General features: G+C 35.6%; 1 protein-coding gene across 1 annotated transcript in view; it reads left to right on the top strand.

The window, feature by feature from the left end:
- ABL1 (ABL proto-oncogene 1, non-receptor tyrosine kinase) overlaps window positions 1-26514 on the top strand; it is a 788845-nt gene that overhangs the window by 675750 nt on the left and 86581 nt on the right. The window contains exon 6 of the mRNA XM_044057942.1: window positions 15554-15731. Coding sequence (XP_043913877.1) covers window positions 15554-15731 — 178 coding nt within the window. The remainder of the gene's footprint in view (window positions 1-15553; window positions 15732-26514) is intronic.

Below are 26514 nucleotides of genomic sequence, written 5' to 3'. Positions count from 1 at the left end.
AGCCATAACTGACCCTCCGGCTGATACGGACATCCTCCAAAAGGGCCTTACTGAGATGGACACCTGGTGTCAAAGTCATGACCTCAAGCTAAATGCCAAAAAAATGCATAGTCATCCCGTTTGGGAAAAACAAAACACCCATGAATTACCACATAGGTGGCAGCCCCCTAAATACAGAAGAGGTAATAAGAGATCTGGGGACCCAGGTAGATAGTAATCTCTCCTTTGACAATCATATTGCCAAAGTAGTTAGGAAATCCTTCTATGTGGCCCATCTAATTACTAAAGGGTTCGCATCTAGAAATAAAGAGGTTATAGTGCCCCTCTACTCGTCACTCATTAGACCCATCATAGAGTACAGTGCCCCATTTGGGATGTACCTCACAAGACACTTCCAACAGCTGGAATGACCACAAAAGTACCTCACGAAGAGGATTACTGGCCTCAAACATATGTCCTATGCAGCCCGACTGAAAAAACTCTGGCTGTACTCAGTGGTATATCGCTTGCTCAGAGGCTATCTCTGCCTGACTTACAAAGCCATGTCCAACTCAGAATTGATGGACATGCTCCACCTAAAGAAATCCAAGTCACTGCGAGCCACACGCTCTAGTGAGCTAAACCTTGCCACAACAATAAATAGAACATGCTGGAGGGATAGATTCCTGTCACAGAGACTCCCCATGCTTTGGAACAAAATTCCAAATTGCATCAGGCAGAGCCCTTCACTAACACTCTTCAAGAGAAACCTTGACGAGTGGATGGGTAACAGAAAATACACCCCTGGGATCACTTCATTGGCTCGGCTTGACAGAAGATCAGTTAATTAATCAATGGGGCAGCGAAGGCCGACACACTCTGGCTAGGCTTATAAATGCCCTCGGGCAGATAGCCTAGTACTTACCTATGAAGATGGAAAGATAACAAATCATGTTGGCTTGGACTCTGAAGACTTAAATCAGAAATATGAATGAGGAAAACAGACAAAGAATTTGTATGAAAAATTGTATGAGAAGATATTCTAAGTACTTTACTCAGGATAAATTAAGAGGCAAGCATTGGTGAAGAGAATGACTTTGAGAAAACAAAACCTGTAAACTAGGAGATTTTTGTAATGTTGATGTGAACAGAGGGACATTTTATAATGCAAATGTGTGGGATGATATGAAGAGAGAGAGAGACATGCTTTTTAATGCAGATATAAGTACATAGTAGTAAGCTAGATTAATTTGCAGGCCATTTTAAGCCTAGCCAGTTTCTCTTTGTAATGCTTGAATTAACCTATCCCATTTGGTTGGAGATTGGTCTTACCCCTCCCATGGTTGATAGCGATCATCATTAAGGGTAATATATAACTGGAATAATTCCATAGATAATTTGCCGGGCTCTGTGCATGGGATAAAGCATTTAGGAGCTACCTCTGTTCATTAGTAGTACAGGGGGTTGTTCTGGGATAAATGTTCTGTTTCCCATCCATAGATCTAAGTTGTGCTGGAATATGGTCAGAGAAGAGCTTTGTTTTATGTGGATGGAGAGTATGTTCCAGAGCAGCACTATCCTCTGCAAGATATACCTATCCCTCCAAACCATTCTGTTGATGTATCAGAAGAGGTTTAGATCCCTACACAGAGTATTTCTGATGCCATTTCATTTGCTGATGTGCAGTACATCCATCAGTATTGTTTAGAGGATGCCTTGCGTTTCAGAAACAGGTCACATCTTAGCAGTTTGTATGACACAAGTATAGTAGCAGCTTTGAGTTGGTCCATGTAGGACATGTTGTTTTGGCCTTATATCTTTTTAGTAAGGTATCTCTGAGGTGTTCCACTTGTTGCATTTGTCTGGATAGATACATGCCAAAGGGGGCATTATAGTCAGTAACTGGCTTAATGAGGGCTGAGTAAAGAGTTAACCTTTTGAAATATCGGGACCTGCTAGAGTAAGTCCTGAAGTGTGTAGACTGAATGGCCGAAAGAACAAACTTATATTTACCAAGTCCGAGATGCCTTTTCTCAGAATGTTCCCTTTATTCCAAGGTACAGTGATCTCAGAGTTGGTATATAAGTTCAGAGGGTGTGAGAGGGGCCTGCCCCCCTTACATAATGAAGTTTAAAGGAGAGAAGCGAGATTCAGTCTTATCTTGTGTTTTCTGTCTCTCTTTTTCCAGCTTGTTGGCACATAGCATTTCGAATGCTGACATTTCAATAGGGAGCCAAGTAAAGGGGGCAGTGACATCTCTAGATCTAGATCCAATCTGTTTGTTTATAGGCTTTGCAATATAGAAGGACTTTCTTAAGACAATGGACATATGCTTGTCAAAAGTTAGGTCACTGTCCACAAGTTCTTATATCCTGAACAACCAGGTTTACTCTTAGAGGTGAATTGTCAATGTGGTAATTCCCTGAGGTAGTTGGCTTCCTAAAGGATACATTAATGCATTTTTTGGCATTTAGTTTCAGTGCATGATTTTGGTACCAGTTATTTGTTGGAGCAAACCTTTCTGTAGGATGGCTAAGCCATTTATATGAACAGAGAGACATTTTATAATGCAGATGTATGAGATGGTACAGACATTTTGTAAAGCAGATGGGTAAGAAGGTATGTGTTTTGTAACAGATATGTGAAATGATGTGAGCAGAGAGATGTTTTGTAATGCAGCTATATGAGGTGATATGAGCAGAGAAACATTTCATAAAGCAGATGTGTAGAATGTTATGAACAAATGTGTTTTACAATACAAATATATGGGATGATATGAACAGAGACACATTTTATAAAGCAGATATGTGGAATGATATGAACAAAGAAATGTTTTGTAAAGCAGAATTGTGATATGATACAAATGCAGAAACATTTTATAAATCAGATACATGGGATGATACAAGTGTAGAAACATTTTATAAAGTCGGTATACAAGGTCTAAGAGGATACTGGCAGATGTAAAGAATTGTTTTTATAGTAGTGGGGATTTGTTGAAACAAACTCTTTAAAGTATAACACAAAAATAAAACCTTCTATATAAAAGTCAAAGAACTCATATTTACAATTACTTAACCATTGCAATCAGAATCATAAAAGCATATTTTTAGGGAGCTCTTAAAACTGCACACCCCATGGGACTCCTTCAACAACCTTCACATTAACTTCTCAAGGTACAGGCCCTGATGTTTCAAAGGTACAAATTCCAGATGATTTCAGGTGGACCCATGGAATCACTTGCAGTACCTGGGTGACTGAGTAACAATTACTCTCTTTCTGTGGAAATTCCTGTCTGTATGATAAGGCAAGTTGGACTGCACAGCCTTCCCACCATTCAGAAGAGGAAAGCTGAACAATAAGAAATACTCTGGGAGAAATTCAGAGATTTTCTTTGGAAGATGTCAGTAAATAAGTATACTTTATTTTCTTGGAATTGCTCTGGAAAGTTAAATACAAAGTTAATTATACAAACAAAATGTCATACAATTGCCACATGCATTGCCTGTAGCATTAACAGGTTTGCAGCTTAATTGCAATACTAATTTAATAGAAATTATGAAAAAAACTGGCAGTCTTTAGCAGTAGAACACTAGATTAAACATTAGGTTCATAGTTTGCCTTATACATTTTTCATACAATTTTAAAAGTATGCACATTCCCAAAAATCATGACTTTTAGTGAATGTTATACCAGCATTATCATAGATTATATAACATAATATTTTCCTTTATTCCTAAGAGATCAAAAATAAGTCACCTCTTCATTAAGAATCTATGCATCCATCCATTTTCCAATAGCCTACTTTATCCTTGTGAATGCTGGAATACATCCTCAGCAACTAATGGGTGCAAGGCATTGAAAAGCCATTCTGGACAGGGTATCATTCCGTTGCAAAACACACACACTTACAGACTGTGTGCACACCTATTGGCAATTTGTAGAATGCCAGTTCACATATTGCTTATCTTTAGGATGCGAGAAGAAACAGCAGCTGAATAAAGCCCCCTCTGATTCAGGAAGGATGTACTGTTTTTGAGAGGTCAGACGAAACCCACACAGATACAGGGAGGACATATGACAGATTTTTAATTGCTCCTATGTTGTCCTTAGTGTGTCTTTGAAGAGTGGTATTACTAAGTACTTCCTATTGCCAAACTGCTACAAACCCATAAATCCAACAAAGTACGCAGGCTCAAGAATAAAGAACAAGAACATGGCTGTCCAAGTTCTTCAGCATAATACTAATTTGATACTTGATGCATTTTAGATTGACACATTACTCCAGTGACTGAAACTACACACACAATTTAGTTTAGCCCCCTCTTAAACCTAGCCACTCAAAATGTATGCCACAAGAATGCACAAAAGCATTAACACAGTATATGCAAATTTATGCCACTCTACATCTTATGCATCTAAAATGTTCTGATAACTGCATGTAATACAACATTGTGATTTAACTGTTTAAAGTTTTTTAGAATATGGAACATCTTAAAAATTGACTCTTGTTAATGCTACTGTAAAACATTTTTTTGGCCATATACGTTAATGTAAAATCAGACATAAGCAAAATTTCCATGTAATATAAAATTTAAATAAAGCATCCAGTAAACTGACTTCTAATCAAGGAGTTACAAAAACATTACCTGAAGCTTGTTATATTTCAGAAACACATTACAAAAAGTCCCATGTAATGTACAGTAGACTCAAAGAAACATTATTACTCTAATTCATAAGAATAATGGCATATTTATTAGTTAGCAGTGAGCTGTCATCACAGCAATAGCAGCAGTATCCAAAATCCTCTATAATGGCCATATGAAGTCTTATTCCCATTTTGTACCTACCACAGAGCAGGTTACAACTGCTTCACCTTCTTGTTCTGATTCTCACTTCCAGTCCTGTCCTAGCTCAACAGTTTCACAGCAGTCCTCATCTTCCCCAGGATCTGAGGCCTCCAGCTTCTCACTCATGTAGCTGATAGTAGGCAGTAGTCCTTGTAAGCCATCCATAGCAGACTGAGCCGAGGTAAAGAGTGGCAGTCATACCTCTCAGCCTCTTAGAGCAAAAATCTGGACAAAGCCATTAATAATGGGGGGACAAAGAACCAAACATACAGACTGTTTTTAGATATTGTTCTTATAAACTTAAAAAAAGTTGATAGAATAACAGGTTTCCATTAACATGGATTTTCTAAAGTCTATGAAGTCTGAAATTCAAATGCCTGTCATTTTCTGGCTTCCATCCTCGAAGATTTGCCAGTCATTTGCCTTAAAAATAAAAATTTATGAGGAGCAGACCAAAAACGAGGAAAAAATCTGGACATTCTGCGAAAATCTGGACAGTTGAGAGGCATGGTGGCAATCCAGGTTAAACACACAAAAAAATAAAATAAATTCAGTACCTGAGAATGGCAACTTATGCAGTTTAGATTTGTTAGTGGTATGTAAGAACAGAGCCTTTCATTGCTTGGTAGTCACTTATGTTCACTCATGTTCCACCAACGCTGGTCTCTGTTTCAATATTATAGGTTCATAGGTGTTTACTAGACTAAGCCTGGGAGATGAGGAAAGAGGATTATTCACTTTCTAGGCTGATATAGCTGAGACAGCTTGTTCGTTTTCATACCAAGTGACAAATTGGACTGAAATCACTCTTGTTTGACCATATACCCTTGTCTTACTCTGAAGATGGTAATCTCTCCTTCCAATAGCCACTGACATTTTTTTTTTCTCAAAAATTTTTTTATTAATTATATGAATAGCAAGACAATTAAAAGATTATACATAACAAGAAGGCATAAATGAACATATAACAATTCATCTAGTGATAACAACCTTCATGAGATTTTGATAAGTTATTTAGAAATAAAACATACACCATATGTACACTATATACAAGTTAGGCAACCTGAGAGAAAAAAAAATATATATTTAACATTAACTATTTAATATGTTTAGAACCTTTTCTAACACAACCTTTCTGATAGCTTTTTTTTTGGACTTCCACCTAAGTATCTTTGAGCATCAATAAATTTAAATGCCATTTTCTGGAAAGTAACCCATTTTAATTTAGAACGATCAATCCAATTTTGTATTATATAAAGTTTTAGTAATGAGCAAATAAAAATGATAACATGAATATCAACTTTTGAACGATGAATCAATGGAATATGCAGAATAGCAAATTCCCACGTCAACGTGGATTTTTGATATCCCATTTTTTGCAGTCTGACTTTCAAAGATGTCCACAATCTGTGAGAAAAATGACAATACCATAGAATATGAAGGAGGTCTGCTTGGGGATGAGAACAGCATGAACACGAAGGGGACTTATTTGGGTTAAATTTGTTTAATTTGATTGGGGTAAAGTAGGCATCATTATTAATCATTAATTGTGTGTATGCTAATTCATTAAAAGGGATAAATTCCTTAGTGTGTCTAATAGCCAGGACTTTCTGAGATTCTGACAATTGGGAATTATAATTCAACCAAACATTAGATAAAAGACAGTTGTGGTCCATCATTAAAGAATTAATTAATTTATATGAGTTTGAGAGCATTTTATCAGATGATGAAAGTATTTTAATAATCGTGTTAAGGTTTTTCAATTGTGAGTCTATGGGGACCAGAGATACAAATTTGTTTTTAATTATTGCTCTTAGTTGTGTAAGAATTGGTGAGTAATTCCAGTTTACTTTCAATAACTTACGCCAGTCAGATAAAGGCAAGTCAAGATATTTCAAAACATCTCCTACTTTTAGATTTTTAATTAAAGGATAGTTTGTTAAGTTCAAAAGTTTATTGTCCAATAATATATTTGGGTTTAGATGAATTGGCTGAACATGGTGCGAGATCTTTTCTAGTTTACACATTTTGAGTAAGGTTTGGAAATCTCTAATCCTTTGTTTAAATACTGTAGATATATTTTTAATAAATAAACTATCCAGAGAGATAAAGGGAATAGCTTCAGGATTTAAATTATTAGAAATGACATAATTATACCATAATTTTATCCATAAAGAGTGATTTGGATAAGAAGTGTTATTGAATTTAGAGATAGTAAGAAGTTTATTGGATGAGACAATCAAATAATAGAGATAAAGATTAGGTAAACCCAAACCTCCCTTGTCCTTGAAAATGCCAATCTAGAATAGGAAATTCTAACAGATTTAGGGAACCATATGAATTTTGCCAAAGCTTTATTTACAGACTCAAAAAATTTTTGAAATTATCTGATCAGATGATGAGAATTGGTAAAGAAATTTAGGCAGAATATTCATTTTAATAATGGCCACCCTTGAAAGAAATGAAAGGTTTAGATGCTTCCATCTGTCCATATCAGACAATATAGAGTTCCATAATTTATTAATATTATTTTGAAAGGAAGATTTATTATTGTGTTCTAAATTGATTCCTAAATATTTTATATTATAAGTAAACTGAAAATGATCGTCTGGAAACAAAAAGATTTGTGTGCTAAATGATTTAAGGGAAAAATATGAGTTTTGTAGAATTTAAAAGATAGTTGGAAACCAAAGAAAAATAATCAATAGAATTCATTATCTTTCTGTAATCAGATAATGGAGTTTGAAAGTAGATTACTAAATCATCCATAAAAGCAGAGAAATGAATATTAGTATTAAGAATTCTAGGGATGTTATGAAAAGTATTTTGAGTAATAAACAATAGCAAAGGTTCTAAGTAAATGTTGAAAAGAAAAGGGGACAATGGACAACCCTGTCTTGTTCCTTTAGTGATCTTTATCGGAGCAGAAAATTGACCATTAATGTATAGTCTAGTAAACATATTCTTGTATAAAACTTTTAAAAAATTTATAAAGAATAAGGGAATATTAAAACATAACATAGTTTGAAATAGAAAGTTCCAACATACTCTGTCAAAGGCATTTGATGCATCTATAATCAAAGCATATATAGGGTTTGGATTTTTCTTAATGAGATGAAGTATAGTCTCTAAAGATAGAGTATTATCCCAAGCATGTCTCTGAGACATAAAACCTGATTGATCTGACGAGATAATTGAGGGTAAAATCCATTCCAATCTGTTAGCCAGAATAGATGACAGAATCTTAATATCCATGTTAATTAAAGAAATGGGTCTATAATTTACTGGGTCAGATTTATCTTTATTATTTTTAGAATTAGAATGGTTTTGGATGTGTTCCAATGAATATCTGAGATATCATTAACTCTTATATGATTGTAAACTTTAAATAGAAAGGGAAGAACTACCAATTTGAAAGTTTTGAAAAATTCTGGAGTAAAACCATCAGGTCCCGGAGATTTACCCAATTTAAGATTATCTATTGAATCCGAGATTTCTTGTACCGATATAGGGTAGAAAGTAGTTTTGCTGATTATCATTAAGTTTAGGGAACTGCAAAGAGTCTAAAAGAGTTTTGAGTGATTATCTTTAACAGAATTAGAAGAACCTGAATATAACTCAGTGTAAAGAGAGGTGAAAAGTTGAATAATCTTCATCAGTATTATATAATCTGTTATTATAAGATAAAGATGTAATATTTGGATTTCTGAAGTTAACTTTAATAATTCTCGCTAACAATTTAGATGGAACCTGGGCCCACTCTGAATATGAAGCAAGTAGCTTTTGTTCAGCTAAGGAGAGGTTATTTTGGTGAAGCAGAATTAAATCTTTCTGACAATCAAAAATTTGTTTTTCTAAAGTAGCATCATAGTTCAGACTAAGATGATTTTCCAACGAAGAAATTCTTGATTTTAAGAATTCCTCTTTCTTAAAGTATTGTTTTTGAAAAAGCAGCTTTACTAATAAATAAACCTCTTAATCTTGCTTTACATGCAGCCCATTGTATGTCATAAGGAATGTCTGATGATTCAAGACTATTCACCATTTCATTTAGGATTTCTGAAGCTTGTTTGCAAATATCTTCATTTGACAATAAGTTATTATTTAAGGTCCACTTATTAAACATAGTTTTATTTTTGATATTGGGTTTTATGTTCAATTTTAGTGAAATTCTTGAGTGATCCGAAAAGAATCTGGGTTCTGTAGTAAAGTCCACAATATATTTTGAAATATAATCTGAAATTAGAAAGAAGTCTAATCTGGACCACGAATGATAGCACTTAGAATAATAAGTATATATATCATTCTTGTTTATATTTTTAACAGTGCGGAGGGGAACTATTAAATTATATTCTGTCATCAAATCATTTATAGCCAGAGTAGATTGAAGATTATAGGTGACAGTGGAGCGGGAACGATCAATTACAGGGTTTATAACTGCATTCCAGTCACCACCCACTATAATATGATGATCCTTATAGGATGCAAGAATATTGTAAATTTTTAAAATGAACAAATGTTGTGAATTACATGGGCCATATAGATTTAAAATTAATAAGGGTTTGTCCAAACCAGCAATAGAAGCAGTAAATAAGCACCACCTCCCCTCATCATCAAATTTATCCTCAATAATATTCCCAATGAATTTTTGTTTAATGATTATAGCTACACCTCTGGAGTTAGATGAGTCACCTGAAGCTATAATCTTTTTGATCCATTTTTTTTAACTCTTTATTCCAATCAATACTTGAAATATGGGTCTCTTGAATAAAACAAATGTTAGCCTGTGATTTAAAGATCATATGAAATAATAGTGACTTTTTCGCTTTATCTTGAATGCCTCTAACATTCCAAGAATCTAAAATTATGTCAACAGGCATATTCTACAAGTATAATCATTATTGATGCTATAAAAGTGAACTCAAGGTGCAAATCCAACACAACATTAAAAAGAAGAAAAAAATAAAAGAAAAACAGTCTTTAAGTATTCAAGCAAGTCATCAAATAACATTTGTTGAAAAAAAGAAAAAGTTTTTAAGAACCATGAAATGTATAATAATAACCTTTATCCTAACCCTAGTGCCTACCCACCAATCCCCTGTGATAAAGGAAGAGCAGAAGAACATGAAAAAACATTGTAATTATAGATAATAATAACCTCAAGTTAGAATACAAATTACTCAAAGGAAGCCTAACATAACATAAAGTCCGAGTAATACTACTAAAAATATATACAAAATTAACTAATTTCAAGACGTCCAACATGCTTAATCCCTACTTCTAATACTAATCTAAAGCTCCTATCCTTAAATTGAAATTTATAGTGATTAAATGTATTTCCTCAAGTATTTCAAGAGAAAGAGAAACAAGTAAATAATAAATAAATCACACTCTGCTTAACTAGAACACTCTATCATAAGAAGTAATACAATTAAAACTGAAAGATATGTAAGATAACATATATAAGTATAACAAAACCAACTGGTAACATTATAATATAAGTAAATAAGCATAGCATTACTGAACTAAAGATAATAGTCATGCACTATCTACTGAACCTTCTTTAGTACTTTAGTGATAATTTCATTAATCAACATGACCATTAGTATGATAAAAGCACTAATACCTGTAGAATGAGTATTTAGTTATAGTTCAAATAAAGCAAAAAACAACTACCAAGCAACCATATCTCAAAGTGAAAAACAATTCAGTCTGGAGATGCATCTATTAACTAGATAATAATAGTACAGGAACTATTCAAAATGAAATATTATAAGCTGTAAGGTTTTAACACTAGTTAATATATATGAATAAAGTATAATTATATTATTAAATAGTAACTTAAACAGCATCATATATATTGGACTGAATGTACAACAATGTGCATACATATAATTTTAAATCTACTTTTTGAATATTTTACTAATGACTCTGTTAGGTTATGTAGCCATACTATTCTTCTAAGCTATAGATGTAACATAACAAAACAGCATGAAAAGACAAGGCTTTTAAAGTAAACATTTTGAACATCTAATTAAAACAGAAACAAGCAAGCTAAATGCAGTAAATCTAAGGGCTTAAATATATACATGTAGATTCAGCTAATCATATTAAAGATAGTTATTTCAAACCTTTCAAATAAGTAAAGGCTTTCTTAAACATAAACTACTAATCATAAATATCACATCCAGCCTCTGAGAAGAGAGAGAGCAGAGAATAGAAAGAACATGAAACTTTCATATGAACAGGTATACTTTGTAACATTTGTCAAATTAAACACTTCAGTATAATATAAAATATTGTATGAAAAAATATTCTGAATAGGAAAATATGTTCATTTCTTTACACATCCTTTAGAAATTTTAATATATAAAACTAACCTGTTCATTTGTTTCCAGAAACATTTTCACTCTGCTTTATGAAAGTAGCAGCTTGCTTTGAAGTCATGCAGACACACTAAAAGTCACTGAATATATTATGTGACATGAATCTGTTTAAATTTAAAAGCAACCTTCATTTATGAAGAGAAAACACTTTAAATAATAGCCAGATCTATTAAAAGTTAGTGCTATTGAATACTTGTTGAAAACAAGCAGACTTGTGTATTTGAAACTGTCCTTCTTTCCTCACAAATGATGACATCACCATCCATCTCAGAGAGACTGTAGTGTGCGCATGTTCATGCAGAGCATCAGCTGGAACCCTGAGGGGAAGATTTTCTTGCTAGAATGTTGAGATGGAATGTTTTTCCCTCCAAAAATCATTTAGCTTACACAGAAGGCTGTAATTCCAAAGCTTGTAGTAAAATTAACATATTATCTATTTACACAGCAAGCATATGTGAGAGAAAGAGAAAAAAGTAAATACAGGAATTTAAATGCTTCTATTAATCCACACAAATCTAACAAGCATATATCCTGTCACTGCACACTGTCACACCAAATCCATCATGTGTAAATTACATGACAAGTTCTTAAGGTAATATAATTATGTCACACCAGAATTACAAATCATGTAACACAAATACTGTCAGATTAAAGAAAAAAAAAAGATCAAACTTTATTGTAGTTCTTTAACAGTAGAATATTAAGATACAGTGTCAGGAAGCTTTTTAAATGTTTTAAGAAAAATGTCTTTTGCATCTTTAAGATCTGAACATACAAATCTTTTGTCATTAGCTGTGAAAGACAAGGTATTAGGATATGCCATTCAAAATCTAATCCCTCTTTTTATCAAGTCAGCACAATAGGGGGCTAGTTTTTGTCTATTTAATTTGATCTGTGTAGGAAGATCTTGGGAAAATGATAGTTTGTGAGACTTCCATATGAATTGTTTCTTTGTTTTAGCAGTTTCTAGGATCTGGAAAGTGTCTTGAAAGTTTAGTAACTTAGTATAAATTAACCTTGGTGTGGAAGAATCTTGCTTTGTACGCAGTGCTCTGTGTGCTCTCTCTACAATTATAGATTTTGAAGAAGCTTCACAATTTAACAGTGTTTCAAAGATATTTTTAGTCACAGATAACATGTTTTTATTGTCATAAGATTCAGGTAAACCACGAATAATGATGTTATTTCTTCGACTCCTGGCTTCCAGATCCAATATTTTAGCTTGTAAATCTGAAACAGTTTTATCTCTAGATTTAAAGTCACTTTCCAATAAGTCTGTTTTAACCTCCAAAGCTAAGATTTTATTTTCAATAGTAACAATACTATTGTTTATTTGCTTTAAAGATTTACTAAAGTCTGTAAACTGTTCTGAAAAGTTTTGTATTGCACTTTGGATTGGTTTTAATGCTATTTTTAGTTCTTCTAAAAGGAAATTTGAGCCATTTAAATCTTTATTACTTACATTAAAAGTTTCTGTAGGTTGTCTAGATGATTTCAGTCTTTTGAACCTGAATCTTTTTCAGGAGAGAGCATTGAAGTATATTTGGCCTTTGTAGGCTGAGTCTCCATGGAGTCAGATTTTGTAGCCATGCCCAGAAATTGAATGCAGTTAGCAGGATACCAGGAACCAGGAACAGACTGGAGCAGTAGGAGTCCCAGCAGCAGAGAGACCAAGAATGTTCTGAGGTAAAATAAATCCCAGGATAATAATTCCAGAAGAAAAAATAATCCAAATGCGTAGAAAAAGATTTATAAAATCTTTTAGTATAAAAATTTGAGGAAAAAGGTTGATGTAAAGTTGTAAAAAAAACCAAAAGTTAAATAGCTGTGAGGAGCTCAGAGAGTAAGGACTAGACTAGTCGGCGGCCATCTTGGAATCCCGCCATTGACATTTTTGATTAAAACAGTCCACTGTGCCGTCTTTGTTTTGACAAACTCCACTCAAGCCCTCTTCCATCCTCCAGAGTTCCATTAAGCCACAAGTTATTCTTCTGTACTACATCTTCCAGTGTAACCAGCTTTTTTCTCTGTGTAAAAAAAATTCTCAGTTCTGCTGGTTTATTCCTTATATCCCTCACTTTCTGTTCAGTGATAACCAGTCATACAATTCGTTTACTCACTCGAGTCATCGCCAAACATCGTAAATTGCTTCACATATCAGTTCAGCAAACCTAAAACAACTTTCATTTGTTACTGCACAGCTTCCAGAACACCGTTTAGATCTGTTTTTTAAAACTGATTGACAGTTGCTTTGTTTATGCCATTTAAATCTTTTTTTTTTTTTTAAACCAAAGAACTGAGCGATGGTTGCTTTCTTTATTATATGGCAGCTTCTCATCCACAAGGTGCCCCTCAGGATTATTCTAATTCTCCACTGACATCCAAGGACAATGTCTTATACATAGTACATATTTTGAACACTTACACCAAAACCACATTGAAACACACATTTTGTACTTAAAAAAAAATACATAAAGTAAATAACTCAGAATAGTTTATTGTGATGTACTGAAAAAAAAAACACCTTATCTTTACCTAGTGGAGCAGCTGAAAGGGACCACCATTCTCTTTGAAGCATCATACTTCTCTCATTTCACTTTCTTTTTAATACTTTTGCTAACGTTTCCACCTCTTCCCTAGCCATCAAGCTAATATCCACTTCTAGCCCATTTGTTTCTTTCACGTAGGACTCTGGAAGGGAGAGGTAAGAGACTAAGAGATGCTGATCCCAGATGCCATTAAGGGGGTTTAGATTTTTTCTGTGCTCCTTTATACTTCCCCTTTTGGCTGGAAGGTATGGTGCAGTGTCTGCTACATTGGATCCCATGTAAGTGCTTGATTCCACACAGCTGTAATTTCAGCTTGAATGGATGACAAGTGCTTGGCAGTTTTGCTCTTCTTGAGCGCTTAGGTGCATGTTTTGCAGTTGTTGTCCTTCCCCTTTGTAGAGCTGTTATTGCAGGAATCCATCAGCACCCTTCCCCTTGGATAGGTGAGACTGTGTCAGCTGCTCATACCTACCCGTCCGGCGTTATCTCCTCACACCTGGGATACTAGTTAAACCTTTATCACCTGAGGTGGTGCCTAGTGTCATTTTTAGCTGTGGATCATATTATATATATTATTTTTTTGTTTTACATTATGACTGGAAAACAACTTGGGAAACATCTGTCTTGCACAGGTCTGCACTTCAGGTTAGTGTCTTTCTGTATCACATTGATAAAATCTTAGTCATCCTTTGTTATTTCTGAGTCACCTCTGAAAATGAGACTGTGTTTTCTCAGCAGACATTCCAAGTTAACAAATAGGAATAAGTTCTTTATGCACCTGTACTGTGGAAAGTTGAACAGCATTTAACAAAACCATTGTAAACATATCCGAATATTAAGTGAACGTAAAATAGTAACTTGATGGTGTATGGATTCCAGGAACATATGTGTAATAAATGAGAATATGCATACAGAAAATTCACCATTCATTGCTTAAGAGTTTCAGTAAAATCGTTTCCTTATACTGAAGCTTTTTAAGGACCACTAAAGTCTTAATATGTTGAGCATGTTTGGTTAATGTTAGATCAGACTGCCTGCAAGCTACCTATGGTAAACCATTCTGATTCAGATTTTGTTTGTATGGAGTGTAGCACAATTGTGGATTTTGGGCCTGATTCCGAAAACCATATACTGAACAGTAAGGGATAGTTGTGGCTAAGCATAGGAGAAGTGGAATCTGGGGGTGAGTGGGTCATTGAACATAAGCAGATCTATGCTCACCGAATGCATGTGGGAATCTTTGATGTATGTGAAAGTGCTGAGCCCCAAAACAAGTTGCCTTGCATGTTAGGATTGTAAACCAATGTTTTTTTCTGCCTTCCAGTACTGTGTTATCCACTGAGTGCACAGGAAAGAGCTCAGAGTTCAGCCAGTTGTGCTGATGTAGTTAGCCTGTGCAGCTACAGTGATTTTCGGTCTCTGTAAAGTTGTGTTCCTTTGAGTGTACTGTCTGACTTACCCAGCAGTATGCAGGCTGTTGCAGGATCTACTGCTCAGCCTGATGTTACTAAAATATCACGATGCTGGGGTGGTAGGTCACTAAGCAAGGGGTTGGCTTCATTGACCAACCTTGCAGCTCCTCCTAGCTTGCCAGATTGGATGATTAATTATTCATATGGACTTTGTGGCTCTTACTTTCTTGATTGTTAGGCTCCAGTGCTCAGTTTTTAAATTGAAGCCCCTTGTATTTTATGAAATAGCTCATAGACTGTCTTTTTTTTGCTTAGAGGAAACATAAACTGTTCATGAAAAGTGCTAGTACTTAGCTGAATGTGATTTTCTTTTTTTCCAGGGGTGTGCACACGTGAACCTCCTTTTTACATTATTACTGAGTTCATGACTCATGGAAATCTGCTGGACTACCTGCGGGAATGTAACCGCGAGGAAGTGGATGCAGTTGTGTTGCTTTACATGGCCACCCAGATTTCATCAGCAATGGAGTATTTGGAGAAGAAGAATTTCATCCACAGGTAAGGTGTGGTTGAGGCAGAGGGTTGAGGGATTTTACATGCTTCTTGAGTGGTGCACTGTGACCTAAAAACACATAGTAGGATAACAAATAAGATGCATTCTTTCATTAATTTATTGATTGATTAATTTATTCATTCATTTTGCTAACTGAGGCAGTAGAAAACTGACAGCAGTGGACCAATGTGTTACGTGCAGCCTGGAGCAGATGCAATTACTTTACATTTACAAAAAAAATAAAGAAGGATACGTTAAGCAAATTTGCTTAAGCAAAGTCAAAGTGGGTAAGCAAGCAGGTCTGCTGTGTATAAGAGTTAACACGAGTAAATGTATTACAGAAAGAAGAGTTCAGCATGTGCAACAAGTTGCTAACAAAAGAAAGTAAGCAGACAGAAGACAATTGTATACATTATTTACATAATAGTAAGCAACCTAATGAAGATGGAAATTGAAGTAATAATGTATTGTGTTCACAGCTGATTAGAAAATAGGACTGAGAAAGCATTTTGATTCCTTTGTGCAGTTTTCAGTATTTACCCCAACTCTTCTTCCATATTCCCATGCTTAGATAGTGGCCTTTTTGCCAGCATCGGGTTAAACACATGCTTTTGCAGCTTGTTTTGTCCAAGAAGATACTGCTCATTCATCAGCAAGTATCTATGAAATAAAAATGCTAAAAGCTTTGAACTCCCGCTTTCCTGACCTTTTGTTTCCTGTAATTATCCTTTTGCTTTGACACACATTCTTTTCTTTGAAAAGTGGCTTCTTAGCGATCTAATAATCTGTTACCCTAATTTACCTCAGCAGGTTGGCACTTATCAGGATGAGTCTCCTTATTACTCATTTTCTGAAAATGAAGGCCTTAGCTTCTCATCGGCAACTTCATTCGCCCAACCTTTTACACTTGCAGCACAAGGAGCTAAACTGTAATTTCTTCTTTGAGTGAGTGATGCATAGATGATTGTTAATGAAATACCTGTTAATCTGGTCCACACTGACCTGTGAAGTTGCTTTATGGACATATTAGCTGTCTGTAAGCCTCTAAGGATCAGCTGCTTTCCATTATTGAGATTACAAAATATTGGCGCCTGACACATTTTTCCTCTTGTCCCTTTTTTCTTTATCTTCTCCATAGAGGATGCCTTAACAGTTTTTATTATAGTATAGTTTATGTATTAACAGATGACGTTAAACAAGAGAACAACATAGCAGACAAGTAGGTAAGGCAATGGCAAAAGTAAGTATCTTACTAGTGGACTCTGCTGTCGTGCTTTAAACTTGCATTGGTACATAATGTTATAACACTGTGTAACATGGATGGAAATGTACTACACAAAGGGAAAATCAGATTTACATAGTTTTGGCAAGATTTACCCAAGTAAATACAAATATTTTTGAAAACAAAATAAGACATCAAAATGCTGAGAGTAAAACAAATTAATATATAAACACAAAAAAACAAATAAAATTAGGTTAGCGCTTTCGCAGTTGCCTGCTTCTTCAGACCTTAATAAAGACAACAGTTACTAAAAGTTTTTTAAATACTCTAGACATCCAATAAAAACAGACATAATTAATGAGGCAGACCTCTTTTCTTTAAAATAGGTTTTAAGGAGACAGCACTATTCAGGCCTGGTGGAGCATATGCCTGAAAGTCAACAATCCATTTCAGCTCAATACATTCTGTCTCATTATGTAAATCACCTTCACTTAGGCTGTCATTAACCTTTTGTAAAATCAAGAATTTAAAACTATGGTTCCCCCCCAGCTTCAGACACATACTTGGCCAGTGCATTAGTTAATTTATTGTTGCGTATGTCATTTAAATGCTACTACCTATGTAAAAACAGGTACACAGCTTGCACCTAGCCATGTAAACTATATTTTTGGTGGAACAATCTGCATAGAAAGAAAACTCTCTAGATTTCGTAGTCACAGGATGTATGACCGTATAAGTTGACCAAGTATTAGGGCAGGCTTTACAGGTCCTGCATGCATATGTGCCCTTATACTGCGAGGTAAACTGCCCATAGGACATATTATGCTTATAGCATAAAACGCTGCTTCAAGTTCTTACTATTTTTGAAACAAAATTTAGGGGTAGATTCTATTACCCTGCTTATTTTAGGATCTGTCAGTAGAATAGGCCAATTCCTCTTGACAATCTCACATATTCCATTAACCTCTCCAGAGTAAGTCAAACACATTCTGTTCAATGCCATAGTATCCACGGCCTTTTTACTCTCTGGGGTTACAGAAGATAAAGAAAGGTTTAATTTTATTCCATTCCATCTTGTTAACTTCTTCTATAGTTCTCTATATTTCTCCAATTTTGTAACCCCTATCCACAAGATCTATACAAAGTGCATCAAGTGCTTCCTTTAATGGTTCAGGTTCTGTATACAATCTTTTACACCTAAGTACCTGATTTTTCACTACATTTCTAGTAGCATGCCTAGGATGCATACTAGAACAGTGCAGTATGTTGTTCTTCCTGCATTTTTTCCTGCACTGCTTAGTTGACAAACTGCCAAACATATTCTTACTAACTGTGACATCAAGAAAATCAATGGTTTCTAGAGAATAATGCAAACACAAAGACAGGTAGTGGTACTCCCCAGATAACACACAAATCTTTTGAGGTCTACCTCACTGCCATTGGAAACTGGAGAAGGAAAAAGTTAAGAAGCTCCGAAGAGACTATGCTGATTTCAGGGATGGCAACATCTTCTCTTGGCCCAGGAGTACTCAACCAATCAGATCAGCAGAGGATTTCATGCTAACGGAACAACGTACGACTGCCAGGGCTCCTGATGCAGTTGTGAATGAACGAGCAAAGATGCGACATGCACTGGTTGTTTTTAATTTTATTAATGCTGATTCTCAGAAGGAAAATTCAAATGGAGTTCATTCTACAATTAAGGCAATGTCAGCGGCTGCGTCTTCCAGTATGCAGGATGTACAAAAAGAACATTTTATTCAGATAAATTCAAAGGGACAGAATTTGAGCTGTTAACAGCTAGAGTCATCAGAACACAGTCAATGTACTGACAATAATATCGTAGATTATATGAATACCAATGAAACTGAGTACTGATAAAGTAAATACTGTGACTGATGGACAGAATTTGAATATTGCTGCTAGTGTTCTTAAAGATGGTAATTTACTTGTTAACACTAGTTCTGATAATTTATGTACATTGGACACAACTTTGTCACCCTGTATAAATGGTGATGTTAATAACAGTCGCAATGTGGAAGTTAATTCAACTAGTTTAGACTGTTAGTTAATGTTCAGACTGCGATAATTAATGATCCAGTAGTGAGACCTAAAGTTTTAAATAAGCCTTTAACAAATAGTGATCTTAGTTTAACTGACCAAGGCAGGAAAAATACCAGACGTTCTGCATTTTTTTTTTTTTTTGAGAAAGCACTCCCTATCAGGCAGGAGAAACTGATAGGGAGGTCTCACAGGAGAAGGGTGAGGCTGCAATCCGACCCCCCAACTCAAACCACATACCACAGGTCCACAAATATGCAATCGCAAATAAGTAGTTTGTTCAATTTGTCATCCATTGAACTCACTAGTGAACAATTGTCTGTATTGAATAAAGGCCTCTCATTTATCCCTGCCACTAAGATGGATCTGGTTGAAACCATCCTAGATTTGAAAGTGTTTGCCAGGAACATTGTTAAAAACTGTTTTTATGGATGGGGACACAGGAGTGCGTAATTCTTGTGGGTTTAAGAAACCAAGTACTTTTACACCGGATAACTCTCCAGCAATGGAAGCTTTCATTAAAATTTGTGAGGATGACCTAAGGAAAAGTTTTAATGATAAATGTAAGCTTTTAAGTTATGTTAGTTAGATAAGCTATGTTTTTTTAATTTGTCAGCTAGGGAGTATGAGGCACTGAACATGTTGACTAGAGCTGAGCACCTGGTTATTAGACCAGCATACAAAGGATGTGGGATTGTTGTCTTTGACAAGCTGGATTACCCAATTAAAATGCATGAAATGCTAGACGTTAATAATGTATACGTTGTTTTGTAGAAGTATCAGGTAAATGGAATTATTAATAAACTGAACTTTTATGTATATGATATGCTTATGACAGATCAGATAGACTTATTCTCTGTATACATATTTTTCTGTTGCACATCCCACCATACCGGTGATATTAGTCTGCCAAAAGTGCATAAAGATCCATTGAACCCTCCCCTTAGACCCACTGTATCTGGTAGAGGGTTTCTTACTGAGCCAATGTCCATATATGTTGAGAAACAACTTAGGAGTATCTTGGACAAAGTGGAGACTGTTTTAAAGGACAGTAAACAATTTTTGGAACATCTTTATATATGGGCTAAGCACAGGGATGAAAATGAAATCAGAGGTATGTTTTTTGTTACTCTAGATGTGAATTTGTTATTCAGAGTTATTTCGAATGAAGATGGTGTTGAAAATGTGAGACAGTTTTTGACTAAGGAAACTAGTTACCCCAGTTCTAAGATCAACATGATCTGTTGCCCTATTAGACTTGATCTTGGAGAACAATGTGTTTCTCTATGAATCTGAATATTTCCTTCAAATAGTAGGAGTAGCTATGGGCACAGCATGTGCGAATACGTATGCCAATTTAGTTCTTGCCAATTGGGAAAAGGAGTCAGTCTTTAGCAGTGACATGTTTAAGTCACGTCACCTTTTATAAAAGTTTTGTGGATGATATTTTTTTCATTAGGCATGGCAATGAGGTAGATCTCAAAAGATTTGTGTGTTATCTGGGGAGTACCACTACCTGTCTTTGTGTTTGCATTATTCTCTAGAAACCATTGATTTTCTTGATGTCACAGTAAGAATATGTTTGGCAGTTTGTCAACTAAGCAGTGCAGGAAAAAATGCAGGAAGAATAACATACTGCACTGTTCTAGTATGCATCTTAGGCATGCTACTAGAAATGTAGTGAAAAATCAGGTACTTAGGTGTAAAAGATTGTATACAGAACCTGAACCATTAAAGGAAGCACTTGATGCACTTTGTATAGATCTTGTGGACAGGGGTTACAAAATTGGAGAAATATAGAGAACTATAGAAGAAGTTAACAAGATGGAATGGAATAAAATGAAACCTTTCTTTATCTTCTGTAACCCCAGAGAGTAAAAAGGCCGTGGATACTATGGCATTGAACAGAATGTGTTTGACTTGCAATGGAGAGGTTAATAGAGTATGTGAGATTGTCAAGAGGAATTGGCCTATTCTATTGATTGATCCTAAAATAAGCAGGGTAATAGAATCTACCCCTAAATTTTGTTTCAAAAATAGTAAGAACTTGAAGCAGCATTTATGCTCTAAGCATAATTGGTCCTATGGGCAATTTACCTCGCAGCATAAGGGCACATATGCATGCAGGACCTGTAAAGCCTGCCCTAATATTTGGTCAACGTATATGGTCATACATCCTGTGACTATGAAATCTATAGAGTTTTCTTTCTATGCAGATTGTTCTACCAAAAAATATAGTTTACATGGCTAGGTGCAACCTATGTGACTGTTTTTACATAGGTAAGATTAATCGTATGTTGAAGGAAAGGGTGCTGAAGCATTTAAATGACATGCGCAACAATAAATTAACTAATGCACTGGCCGAGCATGTGTCTGAAGCTGGGGGAACCATAGTTTTAAATTCTTGGTTTTACAAAAGGTTAATGACAGTCTAAGAGAAGGTGATTTACATAATGAGACAATGTATTGAGCTGAAATGGATTGTTGACTTTAAGGCATATGCTCCTCCAGGCCTGAATAGTGCTGACTCCTTAAAACCTATTTTAAAGAAAAGAGGCCTGCCTCATTAATTGTTTGTTTGTATTGGATGTCTAGAGTATTTAAAAAACTTTTAGTAACTGTTGTCTTTATTAAGGTCTGAAGAAGCAGGCAACTGCGAAAGCGCTAACTTAATTTTGTTAATTTTATTTGTTTTTAGTGTGTTTATGTATTAAATTGTTTTACTCTCAGCATTTTTACGCCTTATTTTGTTTTCAAAAATTATACATTTTGGGTTTGTCTGGTCCCACCACAATCTGTTTTAAATACAAATATTACCTTGGGTCTCCCCTGAAAATAAGCCATAGTAAACCGGTAAACAAAATATAAGTTATTGAAAATATATATACAGGTTGATTCTAACAAGACTGCTATACCTGCGACATTCCAAATATTTTTATTTTTATGATAGTAGCTGATGTTTCTGATTGGCTTAGTTTCGGACTGTGGGACACAATTCCAGTCCTCATTTAGGAAGTTTTGTTAGTGCATTTTTAAAGCTGCTGCTTGGAAAAGGATATTTCTGCTTTTAATGTTTTGAGCCTAGTTATGAAGGCCCTCCTCTTTCCACTTAATATGGTCAAGTCTACTTGTTTCTCCATCCAGAACCTGTTTTGTCACCCCCCCCCGTACACACACACACCAAGCCCCATTATATTAATGTAGACTCATTCATGTAGGCCAACCAACAGCATCCATGGCCACTGAGAGAAAATGACATCTGCTGTCATCCAATAGGAGATTGGAGAGTTTCTTAATGATCTTAAGAACTACCTCTGTGGAATGGAAAGAGGAGTGAAGCGCCCAGTATGCTAAACTCCTTGCAGCTGCATTACGTTTGCACATCTTCAGGTCCCAGCCACAACAAAGTGGAGTCTTCTGCAGGGTTCATATCTTCTGAGTCCTAAATGGGAGGAGCTGCAATTCCAGGCTTTCCTTCAAATGGTTATTCTGTGGTGAGGCTGCTCTAATATTCTCCCCAGAATGGCTGAGATTGTGTAAGATGCTCATTTCCCATCCCGTTTTGGTGAACTTCTCAATTTCCTAACTCATCTTGGGTACAAGTAGGGCTAAATAGGCTAAAACCTATGTCTTATGAAGCCCGGCTTCTCTGCCCACTACTTAGATTTGGAAACTGTTCTGCATACCCTTTGTTCTCTCTCTTCAGAAATGTTTTGTTCCAACTCTTCTAAAACACCTCTATTCCTCCTTACCCCATGTGTATGAAACCCTGTATCCATTTGAAATGAGCCATTTGTCTTTCATCTGTCATTAATGTCCTTCTGTATCACTGTTAGAGTATTAATAACCTAAGGGATTTCTTGCCAAGAATAGCACAACATCTGGACAGTATACCAAAGCCTTTAGTACTTGTAGGTGTTGTACATCACATACACATGCACCCTGCACAAGGCATAGGGTATAAAGGTGATGTACAGACGCGCACACACTCAGACATTCTTTGCTGTCAGTCCAAATGCCATCATTTAATGTTGGTCTGAGCACCCTTCTGCTGTGCTGATTACCAGGATATGTTTCAGGTAAGTGCCCCATTGCGGTTTCTTCTTAACTTTCTGTTTTATTTAGTGCTGTTAGGTTCAAGTCATCCAGAAAGGGAAAATGTGAATTTTGGGAGGCAGAGCCCCCATAAAGACCTTCACAACCAGTGTCTTTACTCTTTGTTCTGTCTGCCAGGATTTTGTCCCTAAGACCCTACTCAGTCGTTTATCCTCTTTGTCTATTTACCTTGAAAACTAGTGTCTTAAGCTTTTGGCTCAAGGTAATATGGTGGAGTCTTCCTGTGCAAAGGCTCAGCTGCCTGCCGTGAAAATAGCTAAAAAACTTCAGCTCTGATATGACTGCTGTCCAGCCTACCTCAGACATCTCTCTCTTGGCTAGTGAAAGCCCACAGGATCATCAAGTGGTTACCTAGGATTCCTCTGCCACAAACCTGTCAGAAGCCGGCATGGTTCTGACTTCTCGCACGTCCTCAAAGACTTAATAAACGTCTGCTCCTGATGTTGAGAGGGAACCTCATCTGATTATATCCAAGGGACCGAGGGGAATTCTGCAATTAGTTAGGGAGGAGATCCCTATTATGTTTATTGAATATCGCCAAAGGTCTGATCCTCCAAGGGTGTTTCATGCAGACATCCTGCAGAAAAAGAAACTGAAAACCAAGCATATTCCCCTTGTAGTTAAAGATCCCCAACATGAAAAGCAGGATTTTACTTGGTGGTTATTTAATACTTCAATGGCTTTAAAGACTCCTGAAGGAGTGTCTGTGCCTTCCCATCCCTGGTCTTCCACTTCTCTTAAAAGACCTGGGGAACTAGATTCTTCAGATGAGGTTGTGGATTCTGCAGAAGAGCACTAGCTTACTCTTCTTAAATTCCTTCTCTTGGACTCTGGTTCAGAGGGAGAGGATTCTATTAGTCCAGATTCCCCTTTGGAGGAACTCTCCTTTCGCAATACTGTTGATCGCATGATGGAGTTTTTTTTAAGTGGGATTGTTCTCAAGTTTTTGACATTTAGAAGAGGTATTATGAGTGCCTCCAGGTGGAGTCTCCTAACCTATTGGCTATCCCCCCCTGTTCTGGCTGCCCTCTTTTTCAGCAGCCATACCCAAGAAACCTGATAGATTTTACAAGGTGTCTGATGAATGTAGTTTTCTTTATAAATGCCCTTCTGCTGACCCTTTAGTAGTGTCTGCCCCTTCTAACAAGCCCACCAAGCTGTTGCCGTCTACCAAGTTGCTCCCTTCAGAGAAGGATAGTAGAGTGTTGGCTCTATTAATAGTTCCAGATTACACTATATTTTATTTTACCTGAGTAACCTGGGCTAATTATCTATTGGTGGTAAGAACCACAGGAAAACTGTGTTTAGAAATGTTGTGCCCCTAATATGTTCATTTGAATATTGTAGTTGACTACTGCTATTATGAGTCAATTTTACAACTTTTTGACAGGAACTGAATGAGTTTATTAAATTATTAGCTACAAATTTTGAGCTGCCGTCATTGATCATGAAGGGGGTTAATAGGTATGGTCAGCCTCCATATAAAGGTAATATATTTAGGATTATATACTTCATTGTAATGATCAAATATATGCAAGTCGGTCATATTTACTGGAACAGTTATAATTGATGTTATATATATAGTTGGAGAAGAGTTGCACTTGTCACGGTTTTAAAGTCACAACAATATAGACTTTACTTAGTGACTTCAGCTTCATTAAATATGAATTCTCGCCTCTCTTAGAATGCGTGAGAAGTCAGCTTCACTGTTATGAATGTAAGATTTCAGACTTCACACGTTTATATAGCCTAAGGATATGAACGATATTTATTTCATGTGCATTATTTATATATTTATTTATTAACATAGAGTCGATTGTTATCATTAAACGAATACAATATATATTTATTTAAATATAAGAAAGTTTAATGTATTAAATTTAATATTTTAAATGAAAGAACTATATAATGATAAGCGTTGAATGCATATCTATACATCTCGATGTTCATATAAGCCACAGATCGGCTATTACTTGTTTTTGTTTTGTTTTGATCAAAGTGTTTGAGGAATTTTAAGACAAAAGGTCAAGGTCAAACCCATGTTTTTAATCGTAATTTAGTAGTAGTTTTAGTATGTGACATATTAGCACAGTATTACAGAAATCGGTGAAGGCTTTATAAATTATAAATCATTTTTTATCTGTTAGCAGCCTGTGAATAAGTGTTGATTGTTTCATATACTTTTATAAAGTGTAATATTTCTCATATATTCATGAATGAAGAGTACTTATGTCGGTGAAATTTGATATAATTATTTCAATAAAGGAAGCAGTTTCATGCTTTCTTAATAATATAACAGATGACCGGAGATGAATGTTTTTCAAGAAGTTAAAAAGGTCTGTATATTATGACTGAACAAAGGCATCTGTTATATGTAATTTAATATAAATATTCTTCATGTCAATTTGAATGTAAGCTAGTGAAAAGATGAATTACTTTAGAAGATGATGCAACGCTATTAATGAAGCATCATGTTTCTTTTATTTTATGTTGGTAATTATGTCTCTGATTGAGAAAGCTTTTTTATAGGCTAATGACTATTTTAAAAGGACTAACACTTTGTAATACAATTGAGATCTGAAGAAGCGTGCGCATTCAGCACGTGAAAGCGCTTATCTTATACATCGTTTTATTTAATAAAAGTACTTGAACTTCTCGTGGTGTGTCCAGAGGTTTATATTCTACATTTCTTAGAAGGATAGTAGAGTGATAGAGGCTGGGCGAGAAGGGTTTGACCTTCCTTTCTCAGGTTTCCAAAGTGGTTTCTGACCTTCCTGACTCTGAGGAGGGAGGCTTCTGCCCTATCCCTGCTGGAAACTACCTCTCAAGTTGCTCGCCACTCGTATCGCATGAAGCTACAATTCAGCTGATGACCTCCTTCAGGGCTGCTGCCTTTGGTTATGTTATGAGGCATTATTTTTGGCTTCATCTTCAGTCTTTGCCTGATGATATTAAGGCCAGATTGTCTAATGCTCCTTTGGATAATAAAAATCTTTTTGATGCTGGTGCTGCTGCTCCAGCTACACTTTTCAAGTCTCTGCAGGATAAGGGTAAAGCCTTGCAGGAGTTGAAACATATATTTGTTTCTCCTGTTCCTAAGTCCCAGAGGAATTATCCATCCAAATCTGCTTTTTGTCGTAGACAGTGTCTGTCTCTGCCTAAGGGGAAAAAGGGTTCTAGACATGTGACACCTGCTAAGTATCCACAAACCCCTACCTCCCAGAAACTTGCTTTTCAGGATACATTGGGTTCCATTTGACAGTTTGTTTCCCCTTTTTCCACGGCCAGGTTCCTTTATCCCTCCATCTTTCCTTGTCTCTTTCAAATTGGTTAAAGGCCACAACAGCCTCTTGGGCACTCTTCATTATCCATCAGGGAATATTTCATGG

Source organism: Protopterus annectens, chromosome 16.part0 (genome assembly GCF_019279795.1).
Source record: "Protopterus annectens isolate FY-2018-M chromosome 16.part0, PAN1.0, whole genome shotgun sequence".
Lineage (NCBI taxonomy): Eukaryota > Metazoa > Chordata > Ceratodontiformes > Protopteridae > Protopterus > Protopterus annectens.
Note: the sequence above shows the minus strand (reverse complement) of the source record. Positions and strands in the feature narration are given on the sequence as shown.